Source organism: Pseudopipra pipra, chromosome 1 (genome assembly GCF_036250125.1).
Source record: "Pseudopipra pipra isolate bDixPip1 chromosome 1, bDixPip1.hap1, whole genome shotgun sequence".
Classification (NCBI taxonomy): domain Eukaryota; kingdom Metazoa; phylum Chordata; class Aves; order Passeriformes; family Pipridae; genus Pseudopipra; species Pseudopipra pipra.
The window spans coordinates 98,769,511-98,790,141 of NC_087549.1; the positions used below are offsets into that span (position 1 = coordinate 98,769,511).

Consider the following 20,631-nt stretch of genomic DNA (forward strand, 5'->3'; position numbering starts at 1 on the left):
GAGACACAGGTGACTGTGCTTGTTTTGGCTGAGGTAGTTAATTTTCTTCACAGTAGCTACTATGGGACTATGTTTTGGATTTGTGCTGAAAACAGTGTTGATGATATATACATGTTTTTGTTATTGCTGAGCAGTGCTTGCACAGCATCAAGGCCTTTTCTGTTTCTCATACTGCCACACTGGTGAGGGTGCTGGATGTGCATGTGAAGTTGGGAAGAGACACAACTGGGACAGCTGACCCCAAATGACTGAAGGGATATCCCATACTGCTATGGCATCATGCTGAGTATATAAAGAGAGAGGAAGAAGGAAAGGTGGGATATGTTTGAAGTAATGACATTTGTCTTCCCAAGTCACTCATGCATAATGAAATCATGTTGTCCTGGGGATGGCTGAAGACCTGCCTGCCCATGGGAAATGGTGAATGAATTTCTTGCATTGCTTTGCTTGTGTGCATGGCTTTTCCTTTACCTATTAAACTGCCTTTATCTCAACCCACATATTTTCTCACTTCTACTCTTCCAATTCTCCCTAGCGTTCCGGCTGGTGGGGAAGTGAGCAAGCAGCTGTGTGGTACTTAATTGTTGACTGGGGTTAAATCATGACACATACACTTCCCAAAATTATCTTTTGCTCCCTTCCACTGGCAGTATGCTACAAGGTAAAAAAAAGTATCCATATGAATCTAAACACACAGAGACCCTTTCAGTGCATGAGTAACTAACGTGGAAAAAAAAAAAGCCCAGGAATATAAAATCATTAGTTCTGCAGGAATTTTAAGACCAAGTCAGTGCCAAGTCTGATGCATTCTGAAACTCACCTGTGTAGTCAGTGGTGAAAGTTGTACTGGAGAAAGTAAAGCAGGGAGAGGCCTGGCCCAATTCAATATTTCCATCACATTTCCACCTGAGCCCTTTTGCTCCTGATCAGAGAAGCCTGAAGTGCTGTGCTCCCCACCTGTCTGTATTATCACATCAACATTTTTATCCTCACTGCTATGCAGACATTCTTCAATAGTTCTGTTCTCAACACAATCATCTCCAAAAGGCTCAGTACTCGCTTGAAGTTGCATGGCTGTTAGAGAATTTTGCTTTACAGTACTTTCCACTGAAGAATACCAAGGTAGTGTTTTGCCATCACACTTCCTGATCTTTTGGTGGATTTGTAAAGTGTCTAAGACAGAAAAAAAATGTTAAGAATATTTCCCCTCCGGTTTCTCTTTACAGAGATAATATATAATAGTAATAAAAATGCATTACCATATTTTAAAGTGATGGTTCCACAGAAGATCTTAATGTCACTTTCAGAAATACTTTCCTTACAGAGATGAGATGCTATTATTCACAATTATTTTTTTCATGAAAAAGGCATACATGTGTGCAAAGAGCTTCTTCTCAAACACTTTCTGACTTGTCATTAAGACTATTCCTCCTAATTTTTCTTATCAGGAAGGGCTGTTCTTAGTAGGACTGAAGGTCCATACAGCTCAGTGGTTTATTTCAGTCTTTCCCAGTAAGTCATGGTTATGAAAAGCAGGACAAGCATGCAGTGACATTCCCCATTCAGGCTGTAATTCTCAGCTTAGAGCAACCTGCACCTGTACTTGCAGGCCAGTTACAATTATACCCTGCCATAAACACAGTAAGGGAGTTCTTACCTATATTCCTAATTTATGATTTAATATTCATGTGCTTTTGAATTGTTTCTTCTTTGAATTTCAATATCGAGTCTAATCATACAAGATTTTGTCTTCAATGATATAGCTTAGTCAAAACTGTATCCTCAATAGAAAAGTCTCACAACATACCTATGCACAAAGGAGTTTGAACCACTAAGACAAAGAGCAGCTGACAACCATTCCAAGACAGAGTCAACTATACCAGTTTTACACAGTTATTCTAACAGCAAGAAAGCATGTCCAAATTCCTGTGTGATTCTTTACATTGTACATTTTTCTTGCTACTTTTCAGATCACAGTTTTTACTACTACACAGGAACTGATTTCTTATGTATGCAGACAAAACACACTGCCCCAGAAAAGTCTAAGCATTACAGACAAATAATTTAAATTGATTATATTTGTGCTAAATACTTTCAAAAAGGAAAATATGGCCCAGTTCTTGGAAATTTAAACTCTATGATTTTATAAAATGAAAATATTACCTCCAAGAAAACAGTAGAAATCAACAATCCCAAAACCCGGTGTGTCACATGGAACTAGGATCTACTCTGTAGTATTTGCAATTCTTGTATGACATTTTATGTGTGATCTTGTTTACAGTGCTCACAAACACTACTGGACACCAAATTAGCAGTATTCAAGCAAGAGATCAAGCCTATTCTGTGTACACCTGAGTACCATCTGCAGTGAACCACTTGGACCTTGTGGCTAAATTTTGCCTTAAACAAGCTGTTTTAGAATTAAAGGAGAAACAGCTGTTAAGCAATGGATACTGCAGAAGCAGGGTACTGTTTTTTTTTTTAATGCCAGTTTCTCTCCTGCACTGCACAGCTGCAAAACTCTGAAAAGTTTACTCAGAACTTTTGCCAGGCACATGCAGACACACACACACTCAACCCCTGATGCCACCAGACTTCCAGACTTCCAGAAAGAAGACTGTGCATGCTCAGAACCCCTCCTGGAGGAGGTACTGGGGCACTTATTGGAAGAATCAGGGTTATAAAAACCCCAATTTTTGATGCCTATGCGGGCCCCCTCCTCCGATGGACTAGGACTGCGTATCACAACCACAGACCACAATCACCCATGCATCACTGAAGCTATGGGTAATAATATCTTTCTGCCTCTAATCTCTCTCTATTTTTCTCTTTTCAATTTTTCTCTCTTAGGATGATCATACACTTCAGAAGTGTTATACACTTTCCAATCCATGTTCCAATCCATTACGGTTTTTTCCCAGTTATGGTTTCAAAGCAGTTTTCTAATAAAATTCATTGTTATATTGGTTATTTAGCATCATTTTGCTTTAATCCACCCCAAGGGATCCTTTAACAATGAACCTGGCTGCCCTGCCTTAGAGGCGAGTCACCGCACCATCCCACAATAAAAAGAACAACACATGCACAGAGTGGTTTTGAGCAGAGGATGTATTGATTTAATTGGTAAAATTTGCACTCTGTTGGAAAATAAAAAAGAATAATGTGCTTCATTATTGCTCTGTGTTAATCCACTACCAGAATGTGCAGAGATACTCCTGAAGCAACATCAGTGTTAGTATCATATTCAAAACTGTTAATTTAATAGGTCAAAATAACCTCCCCAGCAATCAAAAACCTCTAAGCACATTCTAATATGTTGGTTCCACTGAAGGAGTAAATTAGAAAAACTGACCAATAACCCTATTTCAAAGATCCATCTCAGTCACTTCATGTAGCAACTCCATATCAAAATCTCAATTGCTGCAATGGACATGAGGAGGAAGAGGGAGAAACTGCTCAGCCTAAACGGCCTTATCACCTCATTTTCCCCAAAGACAAGTAAACTCTGCTATCTCTTTTGCATCCTACAAGTTTTAAGATCATATATTGTTTTATAAAAGTATTTATAAGCTACAGTCACATAGAGCTTCCCGGATGTTCTAAATTTTCTCATGGAAAACCTAGATTTCTCTTACAAAATGAGTTCCATTAGATGATCCAAGAGAAAAGATCCTACACAAGCAGAAACAAAGAAGGAAAATTCAGAAAGTGATTCTCTCTTAGGTTTCTTTCATGCTGCTTTGTGCCAATCAGTTCAAAGCTCAGAACTTTCCCCACACTGAAGTGGGCAGCAACACAGTTACATATTTGGCCCCTAGAAGAACTTATATAATTAGGAAGTTTACTTTTCATGGTGAACTACACAACAGTACTTTATCAGAAACTTTACATCCTATCTATACTCTCAAGAGTACACCTACATCAGGCCCAAGAACACACCATCCATTGAAAAGTTTCCTCTAAGAAATGGATCAAAGATTTCTGACTAACTAAGAGATTCTCCATCCTTCTCTACCCATCCCTTTCCAACTGTGGTGGGGGAAGACAGTTTTCCCCTGAAGCTGTAAAATGGTAAACCCCTAGGGGGTGGTGACCCTTGAGGTTTGAGCTAATGAGTGCTTTTGCAAAATATAAACATATCACAAGCAGACCGGAAAAGAAAGTAGTTGTAGTTGTTGTTGGAGAAGTAGCCATGTTGTAGAGCCACGAGGAGAAAGGGCAGGAGCCCACAGGGGGCTCTGGCCGGGCTGGGGGGCTACAGGGACTTGGAACAGTGTAAGACTGGGCTAAGTACCTGTAGTTAGAAAACTGGGGGATGTTTCTCCACCGTCAGCAGCAGCAGTAGCAGCGGCAAAACCAACACTGGCCGGAGAAACTGGCAGAGAGCCAAGAGATAAGGGAGAAGCAGCAGAAACAAGCATGCAGCTGAGCAGGAAGACACAGAGTTGTCTGAGAGATGAGAGTCAGCAACAGAGAGAGAACTAAGCTCTACAGAGACAGAGTTTTGGAGTAAGAATTGAACCAAAAACCTTCAAACTCCTTGGAGACCCCTCCTAGAAGGGAGGGGTGAAGTGCAGCAGCACTGCAGAGAGGAGCTGAGAAGCTCAGGCGTCCTGGAAGCTGGAACAGGATGTCCAAAGGAATGCAGAGGAGGGCTTTCGCCCTCCCCCCACTGCCTTGAGACAGAGCACAGAAGCTCTGTAGGGGAATTTGAATCCCCTGAAGATAGGGACCGTCACGAAGACCACTGCGCTTCGTGGTATGACGTAGTGAAGTGACCTTTGTCCCGGTGAACACAGCCTACGGAAGAGAAGACCCTCACTTGGAGATGAGGGCCACAAGGGCTTGGATACCCCCCTCGTGTGTACTGGCAGAGATGCAGCTACAGCACTGCATGGAAGAGAGAGAGAGAGAGAGAGAGACTGCTGCCCTAGAGACACTGCTGCTCTGAGAATAGAAAGGATCTCTTCCTTCTTCCCTCTTGGACTTTTATTTGGAAGGTAGAAGAGATTTGATTCATTGTAAATACTTTTATGTCATGGTAGAGATAGTTAAGATTGTATATAATGTATTGTAGTATTTATTTTGTACAGTCATTGTACTATTTAATCCCTTCCCCCCATTTTGAGTCTCGTGTGATGTCTAGAAAACCCCTCTCACACTGGGTTGAGATGTGGGAGGGGGGCTTGGACTAGGGAATTGGATTTTGGAGCTCTCAAACCATGACACCAACCCAGTCCCTGATAACAGTGAATTTCTTTAGGAGAGATGCTTTTAAGGTAGTTTCCTCTTTAACTGTATGAAGAGTTGTCAAAGCAATTTTTAAAGGTTCAGGATATGGCAAGTTTCTCTATTGCAAATGTCAACTCTTTGGCACCTTGGCCAGAACTTCAGGTCTGGGAAAAGCCCTACTGATATTAACCTCATCTCATTGAAAGAATCCCCTTAAAAATCATATTTCACAGACAAATTTTACTTTATCCAGGGAATTTTTTATTATGTCACTTACTGAAATTATTAAGTTCTCTCCTGAAATCTACAACCTGGAATCTAGTTCTTATAGCTTCAAACCCTTACATTGCTGCCTCTTCCCACTTCTGAGAGAAGATTAAGACTACTCTGATCTGAAAACTCCATCAAAATCTATCACATACTGCTGTGAAATACCTTCTTGATGTTGAATGGAGAAAAAAGAGCAGAGATGAAATAAGCAATCCAATGCTAACACTGATCGCCTTGGTACTAAACAAATTAAATTTCACAACACAAAACTTTACTCCTGATTATCCCCATTGTAGGGCAATTCACTGTTGCAAGTTGTCCTCTCCTCGCTTCAAGCAACAAAGCAACTTTCTGAAACAAGTCTTGTGGTTTTTTCCTCTCAAGAAGGAGCAGATTAAGATGTTAGATATTTTATAAAAATAACTAACCTAGCCATAGAATCTCATCTGATTTACAGCAAAATCTCATCACAGTGACTGCATATGGATAACTATTCAGATTAGTTTATTATTACACTGAATAAAATGTTACAATGAAGAAAATGGAGGTAACTGCTTTGTAAATTTTACAACCCAATTATGTTACCATGTGTTTGTCTCAAACTAAAAAGAGCACCTGCATCCCATAATTCACATTATATACTACAGAGTTTCTAATGATATAATAATTACAGTTTAAACATGCGGTGAGTTTTGACTACTTAAAAAGAGTCAAAACAGCTGATACTAAAAGAATTTGATTTTTCAATTGCAACAACAGATTATGATAGTTTTTGATTAAAAGAGTGTTTATCTGGCTGTTTAAGTTAATATTTGAATTATTTTCAAATATGCTAATCACACGTGTACTTGACCAGGTAGTCACCAAGGAAAGTATTTAAGTCTTTCAAAAAAAAGTGTTACGCAAACAGTACTCAACTTGAACCCACCTTCTGTGACAGTCAGTCTTCTTTTTTCAGACCATGTCTTATCCTGAAGAGAAGCTGAAAAAAAGTATCAATATTTATTTCTGGTCAGAAAAAGAGAGAGCTTCAAGACAATTTCAAGACTTTGCATGCCATCTTACCCAAGACAGGATGATTTTCCTCATTCTCTCTTTTTCCTGTTGCACTGTCAATGCACATCCAGAGTTCTTCTAACAAGAGCTTCACTTTTACTGTAAAAATAAATAAAAATCTTTATTTAAAATAAATTGAGAAAATTGTACTAAGAATTTGAGTTTATTTTTACTCAGAACACAGATATGCCTACAGCAAAGTACAACATACCCCCAACAACAATTAAGACAAGGTACAAGCTTCAGAGAAAGAGAAATGCTAGATCCTGTACTGGCCATATCCACAGGGAAGTCTAAAGGAACAGGGGCAGAATGCTCTAGCTTTTCCTTTTTATAGCAAGCACTGCAAAAGTTACTAGCAGCCCCCGGAGTGAAATGTAAAAGTAGATTTGAACATAGCACTAGAGAAATTAAATAGCTTTCTAAAACAACGCAACTGACACGAACATAAATGGGGGAGGAAAACTTCTAGGCAGATTTATATCACATTTATGCTCACTCTTAGTCTTATTGTGGAGTAATAGCACCATGTATCTGAATCAATTATCAGACCCCAACATTAGAAGACCCTGTCTAGAGTCCTAACAGCACCATTGCTAGGTGATGTCAAACAACCTAGTTTCAGAGACAGAAGGGCAGGGGGATGAGGAAAAATAACCCAAAACCTCAGTAAAATACACAAGCACCTCATCTACTTATGCCAAAACTATAATCAGATTCAACAACCAGAACAGAGACTATTGTTTTTGTGCCAATTCCGTTAAGTCAAAGGCCACACCAAACTGCAACTGTTTTATGAAGAGGCATGTTAAAAAAACCTCAGCATGCAAGAGGAAAAGCTGCAAAAGTTTGCTTAGTGGCGATTAACAATGCTAACATTTTCTCATTACTAATAAACTCGTCTCCTATTTGAAGGTTAAATTCGTCCTCAGGTATTAATTTTCCTGTTTTGCCATGAATTAAAAATGAAAAGACCAAGTTGAGTACTAATTCAGTACAATTCAAATGGAAGTAAAAAAATATGCCAAGGCACACAGGAACTGACAAGGTCTACCTTTTTCAGAAAATTTAATTTCTGCAACAAACTAATTGCAAAGCAAGAAACAGAACAAGGAGGTTCTTATGCCTCAAAATCACCTTCAGAATATCAAAACCATTCAAAGCCAATACCAACATTTTAAAAGACTGAAAAAATACAAAAAATAAATTTGCTTCAAGTTTGGCCTCAGTACTTTAGAGGAAGTTTAGAAGGAATTTGCTCCATTACAGTTACATTCAGATTATTTGTAGCATGTATTTTAGATCATTAGGGGAAAAAAAGTCAATAGGACAAGATACAGCTATAACTCCTGAATTTTCACTTGATCCTCATACAGAAATTGTAGCATATTGTACTCCTATTTTGTCCTTTATGATTGCAATGAGCTTCAAAGACAAAGGGATCATGTGTATTTTTCTCAGTGTTTGCATTCTGTTTTATAATTGCACATCAACTGACTTCACATATGCTCGTGGCACGCTAGTCCTTTTTATGAATCCAGTATTTTCCTTACTGCAAAACTGAAAAATAGTCACCTATTATGTTAGTCCTTCATAAGTGTAACACACTCATATCAACCACATCTGCTCTTACAGCATTTCCGTCACTATCCTCTGTTTCCAAAATGCAACTCCAGAAGAGTTGCAATAAATTCATAATGATTGGTTCCACACAGAGAACAGTCTTGCAAAAAGTCTTACCTTTGTCTATATCTGTTTTAAGATCTTCCCTTGAACTCTGGGTCTCTGCATGCTTAACTATTAAAAAGAGGAGAGGTGGAAAGAAAATGTTCAAATGGAAAAATACCACATACAAATCTGAAGGCAATCAAAGGTAAACACCTACCTTTTCTGCACTTTTCTTTAAATACACCATCAAGTTTTCCCTGTTAAAATTAAAAGGTATTAATTTTTTATGCCATACATAGTTTGTAGAGCATCTACTCTCAGTGAGCATGAAATCTAAATCAACATTTCAAAGGTCATTCTTCAGTTGGAAAATTTCTCTCTCAAGGTGAATTGCTATGTTTAGTTACTCAATACTCCCAATAAATGTAATTTTACTGTTTCAGTATCTCTACTACCAGCAGCTTCCTTTCTTTCCTCTAGAAGTACTTAAAAAAGCTTCACCCAAAGACAAGGAAAGCCTTACTTGTGCCTTTTTAAGCTCCTTTTCAAGCCTTTTCTTCTCAGTTTTCAGTTGTCTGAACTCCTGTGTATGCTTTGTTGCAGCCTCTTCAAGAAAAATGAACCATAATTCAAGTTAGAAACTACACTATGATGACCACTAATTTAAGTAGTGCCCGTCACTAGTTTGCAAATCAAATTACCAGAAAAAAATAAATATATAGTGTGAAATAAAAAACTACTGAAGTTATATTTTGGGTCATTAAGACAACAACACATGCATACAAGTATGTTGTCTTCTATTGCATAATTACTGTTCTGAACTACTGCAATACATTTATAAGTTTTCTCACTTACATGCAAGAATGAAGAATGGGTCATACTATAATGATATTGTACTGTAGAACAATATAGACCAAGTGAAAAAATGAAATAAAATGAAGAATGAGGTGCAGTGGGTTTTTTACACGTTTGATTCTCTTATTTAAAAGAGGGCTCTCGTTCAAAGATGAAAACACCACAGTCAGCTGCATTAGAAAGATGCAGATAGCTCTCAATACTAATAAACAGAGAAGAGGACCTTATCTCTTAATGTGTAACAGACACCTTGGAAGACTGCAGATGGGTGGGAATAGAGTACAGGGTAGGTAAACGAGAATTGAATGTGAGGTTCCCAGAACAGTAAAGACAGATGGAATTTGCCTGCTGATCAGATCAGGTCACAGAAGAAAGCATATTAAAACAAAAGGTCTTAAAAAGGCATCAAAGGTGGTAGGCTGACAAAAAACAACCATGGCAAAATTTCATATTGACAAAAGATATGAGGTCTGGGATATTTAATGAACACAGAAAAAAATGCCAAAACACATAAAATAGTCACTAAAATTGGACCTAACACAAACTCTCTCTCAGTATTTTGTTCTAGTTCTGGCAGAATTTGAGTTTTTGGAGGCAAGTGTGTATAAAAACCTAGCTGTTCTAAAATGGAACTCCAAAATTCTCATCAAAATTAACACCTTGTACCTGTACTTTAGAGCAGGATTTGGGAGGTTTCTAACACTAAGATACAAGTCTCTCAGTTCACTGTACTTTAAACTTTGGTAAGCACAGCCGTAAGCATGCGATGAATACAAATATTTGCCTTGCCAGATGACAGTACAAGTGAAGTATCAGAAAGTTTTATGCATATCCATCTTCTACCAGAAAACAAGAAAAACACAGTGCCATGAGGCAAATGCTTTATCTCTACTTAAACACAAAGCAAACAAACAAACTGACCAACCAAAATACAAGTGCCAGAATATTTAAAAATCAGAAAATACACACCAGGATCACCATATATTTAAACATTATTACAAACATGACTAGAAGAATTCTGCCAGGATTATTAGAACATGGGAGCACATGCCCATTGAACTAGACTTAATTAGTTTGAGAGGAGAACAAAACAATTCTTAGAAGGAACCAAGAACAGCTTTCCTGTAGAAGAAGGTATCAAGAAGATAGAATGAGACTGTTCACCGTTGTACAGTAGACATCAGGCGTAAACTGAAACACGAGAGTTTCCCACTGGTTATAAGGAAAGACATGTCAGTCACGCAGCAAATCAAGTTGCCTGGACAGGCTGGTCAGACTCTATCCTTTGAGGTTTTCATGACCAGAAGCTCCCTTCCAACTTGATTTACGTCATGTGCCTAAGATACTCATCAGAAAACATTCTGCAGGAAGGCTGATGTAATTCCACACATTATGGCCCTGCTTTGCTCCTTGGAGCCTCTGAGTTAAAGTCACAATTACTTCTTTGGAGAGAAAAAGAACCAGGAGATTGAGGTGAACAACAGTACAGCAACACAATGTAGAAAGTTACCTTCAAGCTTCTTCACTTTTGTTTCCAGTTTCTTTCTCCTGTTAAAAAGAACATATTAATAGACCATTTTTTAAATAGAATTATGTTGCATGAAAAGCCAGAAAAAAAATAAATCCAGCCATTTCAGAAAAAACACACTTCCTATACCCAGGACCTGTGAGACCAACAAGTACCTGAAGCTGAAAAAATAAATCAGCAGCATGTTGCTGACTTTCTCACACAGACAGCTATATCTGAGTTTGCTTTTAAGAGGGTCAATCCACTAATCCAGGTACATAAATATGCCTTTAGCTACATCTTGGAGTTAGAAACGCAACAGCAGAAAACCGGCCTCTGTTTTTTGTATTTCTATAATGTAATGCAGACAGGTTAGTTTTACTCCTTAAAAACAATTAAGACTTGCTTACAACGAATAGTATCTAAGAAATGAGATAATCAGGAATAGCCTTCAGGATCACGCATGTCCCACAGCTTTTTGCTTACAATATCCAAGTGTTTACTAAAGCCAAACCGAAACAAAAATAATCATGCATCCTGAATAATTTTGACTTCAGCATTTCCAAACCTACCTTATATGTAAAACATACACAGAACTGGAAAATAAATAAGTAGACAAGTAAATATTTTTATTATTTCCTTCTGTTAAATCCCAATATCCCATAAATTGTTTTTAAACTGTTGTGACAGAGAACTCTGTCCTGAAAAACACATGCTCACTGATCGCACTCATGAAGCAGACCACAGTTCATCTTTCTCCATATTAAAACCTGTGAAATGGATTGAGATTTACAGCCTAAGCCTTTTTGGATGTGCAGGCTTTAATTATCACTTCAGACATTAAGTGGAATATATTCGAAAACTCACTCATAAACGGGATGATGATTGCCCACCTTTTGCATGTTCAGTAGTGTCTCAGTTTCTGCCAGTTTTTCCCGGTCAAACTCACCTCAGCTTCCACCATGGTCAACTCTTGAGACCCTCCAGTCACCCCAGAAATGGAAATAGTCTCTGGTCCCACATGTCCTGAGGGCATTAATGTACACTGAGCGCCAGTATCAACCAAAGCCTGGTATTTTTGTGGGTCTGACGTGCCAGGCCACCTGATCCACACAGTCCAATAGACACGGTTGTCCCGTGCCTCTACCTGGCTAGAGGCAGGGCCCCTCTAACATTGATCTTCATCCTGCCAATCACCGTTTTCCTCTTGTGAATACCAATGGGAGGTACCCTCTACTGGGTCAGATCCCTGCCCACAGGATACTGGTACGGCACTCACTTTCACAGACTTCCCTTTTCCTTTCTCTTTCAACTCTTGTACTCAGGCTGCTAGGGCACGGGTAGGTTTCCTGTCCCACCGTCTCATGTCTTCTCCATGGTCAGCTAGGAAGTACCACAACTCAGTTCATGAGGTCTGTCCGCTCTCTCTAGCTGGGGAGCCTCTGGTTCTCACTGGGGCCATATGGAAATTGTTTCCCTCAATCCTCTCTTTCAGTCCCTCCTGTTTATCTTTCAACCCTGTAGTTAATTCCTTGAGATTCTTAATCAGTGTCTCTACAGTGGAGATGCAGGCCTGTAGTGGTCCTTTGATCATACTGTCGTACAACCAAAGTTTATTTATTATAGACATCACTGGCTCCCGCTTTTCCCCAGCCTGCAATGATGTCAGGTAACCTTTATGTGTGGACGGTCCCATATGGGTGAAGCTCCACCACATCTGTGGTGTACACTTAGCCCTGTCAGGATCGTTGATGGGTTGCCCATCCCCTCCAAACAATACTTCCTGCAGTGCCATTTCCCTCAGACGCAGGATCCCTTCTTCTATGGTCTTCCAGTCTGGGTATAATGATCTGCCCGCAAGGAATCTCTGTAGATGAACCTCTCCCTCACACCGTCCAAAAGCCGTGCCCAGAGAGACAAAGACTTTGATTCCCTCACAAACGCCTCCTCAGTACCCACATCCTGGGCAATCGACCTGAAGAACCTTGCTTCACTGCCATCAAGGTTTATGGCATCACCTGTAGAGTCCCAAACTTAGATCATCCAGGCCAGAACGGGCTCATTTGGTTGATGGGCAACGTCTGTCTGTAAGCTCCGGAGGTTGTTATACGATAAAGACTCAGTGAAGATTTCTGGCTCCGGAGCAGCCGCCTGTGAGGGTCCTGCCTCCCCATCATCATCAACTGGGCGAACTGATTTGGCTTTATATTTCTTCTTTTGGATAGGGGCAACCTCCATTGGCTTGGTCTGCCCCTTTGATTTGGCCTTATCCTGAGTCGCCTTGGTATTAGGTATTTTGTTTTCATCTTTTCTTTTTCCCTGGAAGTGCTGCACTATACCGAGCAACTTCCGGTAGGCAATGGCCAAAACCCCACATGCAGTTGCCAACTGCCTCTCCATGGATCCATCACAACCTCCCTCCCTCACGGCTTTCATTATTTTTGTAGGGTTCAAGGGTTGTTCAAGGGTGAGCTTCCATTTTGTGGGAGCTGAGCACCTTTCTAAGAATTTACCCATGTCCTCCCATAATCCATGCCACTCGAGGTTTTCCATCCTTGGGGCAGGCTCCTGGACGCCTTCTCGGTAATTTTTGGCCTTGGCTTCATATATTAGGTATACTATAATGGCACAAACTAGGATAGAAAGCCCAACAAGTAAAACGTCTCTGACATCTAAAGAGGATTTAAACTTCCCAGAGGCCATTGTATTGTATCCAAAGGGAAACTGAATAAAGGGTTGGGCAAATACATTCCCCTGTGTTTCTCCATAGGAATGGAAAAACACATTGATTTTTAATTATCCTTAAAACCCCAGAGGAAACAGCTTAGGCTAGAACAGTAGTGCATCCTTGAGGACATATTCCAGATGAAAATCATAGGTGCTGAGTTTGCCGTATCATACACCCAATGCACAAACTCAAAGGTACTTATCGCAATGAGAGTACTAGTATCTGAACTGAAACACATTGACAGGTGGGACAGATATCTTGGCATGGTTATATGCCAGAGGAAACCAACAACCCCTAACATCATGGTGCCTACAGGTTCAAAACGCGTGTCAATCACACAAGGGGTTCAAAATGTGTGTAACTCACACAAAGGGTAGTTATTCTTTTTCCACCTTTCCTCTTTCCAGGCCCCACATTGGGCACCAAAAATGTCTCAGCCTGAAGAGACTGGAATGTTTGCTAAGAGGATGAGTTATGAGACAGACCAAACTCCTCTCTCTCAGCAATTGCAAATTCAAAATTAAGGGGCTTTAATCGAGGAAGTGTGGAAAAACAGAAGAAATAACAACCCTTTATAAAAGATATATGTATATTGGCAAGAACAGTAACAGAACACAAAAAAAGACTAGACAATAGTCCTGTACCCAAAAGTCCTCTTCAAACAAAAGGAGAAGTCTGAATACTTCTCTGTCTTTTAGCGCAGTTCTAATCACAGTTGGCAGGGGGCGCTGTTGGATCACTGAAGGTGCAGAGCCTGCAGTACTCTGTGTTGGCCTGCAGGGGGCGCTGTTGGGCTCTGGCGGTCACCACGCGGGAAGGGGGTCTGGGGGGGTGGTCTCGGGTTGTGGGAGAAACCGAAAAGAAAAATGGGGACCCTTCCCCCAATGGAAGAAGGGGGAAAGGAAAGCAGTCCACTCCCACGGAACTCACTGTTGTCCTCAGATGACGGTGTCTCAAGGCTCCTCCTTTTTTCTCCCAGTGAGCACAAAAAAAAACAACTCTCCAATGAAAACGCAGCAGGTCCGGGCTGGAGACAAAGACAGATTGCAAGCAAGTCGAGGCCAGTAGTCAGGGCTGACCAGGATGAGAAGCCAGAAAGACAGGCCTCTAGGCCTTTTCTCCAAAAGCACACACGCAAACCCCATCTCTGTCCCAGAGAGAGAACCCAGAAAAACTGACCTCTCCCCCATCTCCATGAGCTGGGCCAGCTACCCAAAAAAAAATCCCAAACTCTTCTCCCCCCCCCTCCAGCCTTCGATGGGCCATTAGCTAGGAATCTGGCTTTGCTGGTTAGACCTTTTGTAAAGTTAATTGACCCTCTTCCCCCTTCCCATTCCCTCATTGGATTTATAGCCTATAACAAGTAGTCAAAGAATTTATACTATAAAGTAATAGACCAACGATCTTGTGCCTTCTCAGCCTGAACAGGTTCATACTTACTTCTCTATATAATGACTTTGACAGTCAAGCCATAGATGAGAATTTCAGAAAAAAATTGCTCATAAAACATCTTTGCAGAGAAAAAAAAAGGGAGGGAGGAGTTGTCCTTCAGAAAACAGGAGGTAAACATCTGATTCTCTGTAGATAATCTTCTAAACAATGCACAGAAGCACTGCATCTACAGTGCATGGATAGTGGAAGCAAGGTCAGTTGACATGGGAAGACTACAGAGATGCTGTTCACCATTGAGGGAGAAGATTCATGCAGCCAAAGCTCAATTAGAGTTCAAGCTGACCGGTACTCTTAAGGACAACAAAAAGGGTCTTTCAAAATATCTTAACAGCAAACAAAGGATCAGAAATAACATTGGTCCATTGCTTGATGAGGTCAGTCACATCACAAATAGGGATGCAGAGAAAGCAGAGATCTTTAATGCCGCCTTCATCTCTGTCACTCATCATCTCTCATCAACAATGGGCCCTGATGACCCCGAGACTTGTGCTGGAAGACCATGACTGGTAGGGTGATAAACTCCCAGACAACTCTGAACCTGTTCAAGATTTGCTGCTCCAGGTGGACACACATAAGTCTATGGAGCCTGACAAGATTCATGCCAGAGTACTAAAAGAGCTGGACAATGTTAGCGCAGGACCTCTCTCCATTATTTTTCAATGGTCTTGAGCATTTGGAGAGGTCCCAGTCAACTGGAAGCTGGCAAATGTTCCAGTTTTCAGGAAGGGTAAGAAGGAAGACTCTGGTAATGACAGGCCTGTCAGTTTTACTCCAGTTACTGGTAAAATGATAGAGAAGGTTACTCTGGGAGTTACTGAAAAACACTTGAGACAATGCAGTCATTGGTCTTAGCTAGGCTGATGAGGGGAAAGTCTTGTTTAATGAATTAATTTCCTTTTACAAAAAGATCATCCATCCTTTTGACTAAGGGAAGTCAGTCGATGTGAGGCTTTTTGGACTTTAGTGAAGCTTTTGATATGTTTCTCCTTCTGGACAAAATGACCAGCATCCAGCTAGAAAAGTCCATGATACATTTGATGGCTGATGTGTCATGCTAAAGGAGTTATAGCAAATAGGGTTACATCAGGATTGTGCTCAGTCACTAGTGGGGTTCCCCAGGACTCAGTTCTGGGGCCAGTGCTCTTCAATGATCTGGATACAGGAGTCAAATGCGTACACTAAGTAGCTCTGCCAACTGAAATTAGGAGGAGCTGTAGATTCTACCCTCCTACCTTGAGGGTAGAGAGGCCTTACGGAGAGCTCTGGATAGACTAGAGCAATGGGCAATCACCAACCATACAAAATTTAACAAGGGCAAGTGCCGGATTCCCCATATGGGCTAAAGTAATCCTGGTTATGCACACAAATTGGGGGATGAGAGACCAGAAAGAGATCTTGGGGTTTTGATCTATGGTAAGCTGAATATTAGTCAACAGTGCTACCTGGCAGCCAAAAGGGCCAGCCATGTCCTAGCATCGCTATCTGGTTGAGAGGTGACTGACCTGCTGGTACACTGCTCTGGTGCAACACCCCTGCAAGTACTGTATGCAGTTTTGGGCACTACAATATAAAGACATCAAACCAGTAAGAGTGCATCCAGAGGAGTATGATCAAGATGGTGAAAGGTCTCAAGGTCAAGACTTACAGGGAACAGCTGAAGTCACTTGGCCTGTTCAGCTTAGGGAAGAGAAGGCTAGTGGGTAACCTCATAGCAGTCTACAACTTCCTCAGTGGGGAACAGTGGAAGGGAAGGTGCTGATGTCCTCTCTCTGGTGACCAGTGATAGGACAGAAGGAAACAGAATGAAGCTGTGTCAGTGGAAGTTCAGGTCAGACATTAGGAAAAGATTCTTCAGTGAGTGGGTGGTCGGTCATCAAAACACACTCCCCAGGGAAGTGCATCATTGGCACCAAGCCTGTCAGAGTTCAAGAAGCATGTGACTGACAATCTTAGTCACATGGTTTAGCTTTAAGTAGTCCTGTGAGTAACAGGCAGTTGGACTCAATGCTTCTTACAGGTCCTTCTCAACTCAAAATAAAAATTCTATGATATAAACAACTAAAAAATCTGAATAACCAAACAGCCACTAAGTGCCAACATTATCATTGCAATGATATTTACAAATTAAGTAGTTACATTTACAGGTGCAGTAGTATACTAATTTCATCAACACCTGCAATTACATTAAGAAAATAGGCAGATATTAAAATCTAGTGATTTACAAACAGCAAGGTTTGTAGATAATACATTTAGACAGAACTCCTCTTATGCTACACAACTCAAGTGCACAGAATACGCCAAGTTGGAAGGGATCCACAAGGATCATCAAGTCCAACTTCTGGCCCTGCACAGGACCATCCCCAAGAGTCACACTCTGGAGAATTGTCCAAATGCTTCTGGAACTCTGTCAGGCTTAGTGCTGTGACCACTTCCCTGAGAAGCCTATTCCAGTGCCCAGCCACCCTCTGAGTGAAGAACCTTTTTTTAATATCCAACCTAAACCTCCCCTGACACAACTTCAGGCCATTCCCTCGGTCTCGTCACTGGTCACCACAGAGAAGAGACCAGTGCCTGCCCTTCCTCCTCCCCTCAGGAGGAAGTTGCAGACTGCAATGAGGTCTCCCCTCAGTCTCCTCTTCTCCAGGCTCAACAGACCAAGTGACCTCAGCCGCTCGTCATACAGCTTCCCCTCAAGGCTCTTCACCATTTTTGCTGTCCTCCTTTCAACCCTCTCTAAAAGCTTAATATCTTTCTATATTGTGGTGCCCAAAACTGCACATAATTCAAGGTGACGCTGCCCCAGTGCAGAGCAGAGAGAAAATCCCCTTCCTCGACTGGTTGGCGATGCTTTGCCTGATGCCCCCCAGGACACAGTTGGCCCTCCTGGCTGCCAGGGCACTGCTGACTCAAGTTCAACTTGCCATTGACCAGTACCCCCAGGTCCCTTTCTGCTGCACCGCTTTCCAGAATCTCATTTCCCAGTCTGTATATACAGCCAGGGTTGCCCCAACCCGGGTGCAGAATCCGGCAGTTTCCCTTGTTGGTTGGTGATTGCCTAGTCCTCTGATTTGTCAAGGTCTCTCTGCAGGGCCTCCTTGCCTTCGGGGGAGTCAACAGCTCCTCTCAGTTTTGTGTCATCTGCAAACTTGCTCAGTATCCCTTCCAGTCCTGCACCCAAGTCATTTATGAAGATGTTGAGGAGCACAGGGCCTAAGATGGAGCCCTCTGGAACACCACTAGTGACAGGTCGCCAGTCTGATATCACCCCATTCACTATTACCCTCTGTGCTCGACCTGTGAGCCAATTGCTCGCCCACCGCATGATGTGTTTATCCAGCTGTGTGCTGGACATTTTGTCCACCAGGATACTGTGAGAGGCAGTATTGAAAGCTTTACTGAAATCTGAAAGGATTACATTAACTGCCTTCCCCTGATCAGCTAGGTGGGTTACCTTGTCACAGAATGCAATCAGGTTGGATAGGCAGGACTTTCCTCTCATGAAGCCATGCTGGCTGTGACTAATGATTGCATTGTCTTTCAGGTCTTTTTCAATATGTCTCTGAATAAACCTCTCCATAACTTTACCAGGCACTGCAGTGAGACTGATAGGCCTGGAGTTTCCAGGGTCCTGTTTCTTGCCCTTCTTGAGAATCAGGACAACATTTGCCAGCTTCCAGTCAGCTGGGACCTCTCCAGATTTCCAAGACTGCTCAAAAATCATCAAGAGGGGTTTTGTGATGACATCAGGTAGCTCTTTGAGGATTCTGGGATGAATCCCATCAGGCCTCATAGATTTGTAGGGATCCAGCTAGAGCAGAAAATCCCACACAATTTCAGGGTCAACTGGGAGTTGTGCATTCTCGTGGTCATGGTCCTCCAGCTCAGGGCACTGAGACTCCCTTGGTCCATCATCTGTGTTGAAGATATAGGCAAAGAAAGTGTTAAACACATCTGCCTTTTCTCTGTCCCTCTTTGGGAGGTGACCATCCTCATCCTGTAATGGGCCAATGACATTTCTATACTGCCTATTGCCATTCATCTATTTTAAAAAACTCTTTTTATGGTCCCCCACATTTCTGGTCAGCTTCAACTCCACCTGAGTTTGGCCACATGAATCTTCTCCCTGCAGTGGCAAGCAGCATCTCTGAATTCTTCCTATATCACTTGATCTTGCTTCCACTAGGCATACACCTTCTTTTTTTGCCTTATTTCCAAGAGAAATAATCCCTGCTCAGCCAAACTGGCCTTTTGCTTTGCCTGCTTGACTTCCAACATTTGGGAATTGCCTGCTCCTGTGCCCTTAAGAGGCGATGTTTAAAAAGTGACCAGCAGTGACGGATCCCAGCACCTGCAAAAACACTCTCTCAGGGGACCTCACTAATTCCCTGAGCAGCCTGAAGTCTGCTCTTCTCATGTCCATGATCTGAGCTTTAAGATTCATGCACAACTGCAGCTGACAGAAGGCTATGCTAACAGAATTTGCATTCCCATAACATGGGAAATGCAATCCTTGTAAATATTCAAATCTCAACTAGACAGGGTCCTGAGCAAGCTAACTTTGACACTGACTCTGAATGACGGATTGGATCAGAGGACTTGCGAGATAATTTCTGACCTAAATTATTTTACAGTAACTGTAGATTAACAATAATTTTATGAACAATTCACTATTATTCTGCTTCTGAAGAAACCCAGCTTTCAAGTTACTGAAGTCATATGACCTACTGCTTAAAATACATGAGCATCAGAGCTATACAAAATAGCTACAGCATCACAGAATTAAGGCTGAGGTTGGAAGGGTCCTCTGGAAGTTATCTTGTCCAACCCACCCTGATCAAGCAGGGCCACCTACAGCTAACTGACCATGTCTAGATGATTTCTGAGTATTGTGAAGATGGAGAGGACACAACTGCCCAGGGAAACCTGTGAAAGTACTCAGTTATTCTCACAGCAAAGAAGAATGTTTCCTGATGTTCAGAGGGAACCTTCTGTGTCTTAGTTTTTGCCCATGACCTCTTGTCCTGTCACTGGGCTCCATGGAAATAAGCCTGGTTCTAGCTCTGTCGTCTTTACACCCTCCTTTCAGGTATTTATAGACACTGATGATATCAGCCCTGAGACCTCTGTTCTCCAGACTTAGCAGTCCCAGTTCTCTCAGTGTTCTGTCAGTGCAGAGATGTTCCCATCCCTTAATCACTTTCATAGTCCTTCACTGAACTCACTCCAGTATGTCCATGTCTCTCTTGTACTGAGGAGCCCAGAACTGAACACAGTACTTCAGGGGTGGCCTCACCAGTGCTGAGCAGAGGAGCACCTCCCTCAGGCCTCCCTCCCTGCTGGCAAAACTTTGCTTAGTGCAGACCAGGATACCGGTAGCCTTCTTTGCCACAAAGTGTGTATCACTGGCTCCTGTCTGACTTGGTGTCCAGCAGCATCCCAAGCTGCTCTCCATCTGAGTGGCTCTCAGCATGTACTGGTGTGTGGGGTTGTTCCTCATCAGGTGCAGGACTTTGCAATTCTTGTTGAACTTCCCAAGGTTTCTGTCAGCTCATTTCTTCAGCCTGTCAAGCTCATGCTGGATGGCAGCACGCCCCTCTGGTCCATCAGCCACTCCTCCCAACTTTGTATAATTGACAAACTCACTGAGATATGTTTTGCCCCATCATGCAGATCATTAACAAAGATGTTAAACTGGACTAGACCCAGTGTGCGGCCCTCACTGTCTTCCCACAGGGTACACTGCTACCTACTGGTCTCCAGCTAGACTTTGCACTGTTCATTACCAACCTCAGGGCCTGGCCATTCAGCCAATTTTCAATCCACCTCACTGTCTGCCCATGCAGCCCCTACAGTACCAGCCTGA

At 41.9% G+C, this 20,631-nt stretch overlaps 1 protein-coding gene across 6 annotated transcripts in view; it reads right to left on the reverse strand.

Moving 5' to 3' along the window:
• ICE1 (interactor of little elongation complex ELL subunit 1) overlaps positions 1-20,631 on the reverse strand; it is a 45,074-nt gene that overhangs the window by 17,321 nt on the left and 7,122 nt on the right. For 3 of the 6 annotated variants that reach the window (XM_064667104.1, XM_064667119.1, XM_064667110.1), the window contains 8 exons: positions 11,161-11,184; positions 10,592-10,629; positions 8,750-8,832; positions 8,444-8,483; positions 8,299-8,355; positions 6,568-6,657; positions 6,431-6,484; positions 821-1,173 (listed from right to left, as the gene is read on the reverse strand). In XM_064667104.1, coding sequence (XP_064523174.1) covers positions 821-1,173; positions 6,431-6,484; positions 6,568-6,657; positions 8,299-8,355; positions 8,444-8,483; positions 8,750-8,832; positions 10,592-10,629; positions 11,161-11,184 — 739 coding nt within the window. The remainder of the gene's footprint in view (positions 1-820; positions 1,174-6,430; positions 6,485-6,567; positions 6,658-8,298; positions 8,356-8,443; positions 8,484-8,749; positions 8,833-10,591; positions 10,630-11,160; positions 11,185-20,631) is intronic. The other 3 variants (XM_064667132.1, XM_064667107.1, XM_064667126.1) reach the window with 1 other exon arrangement.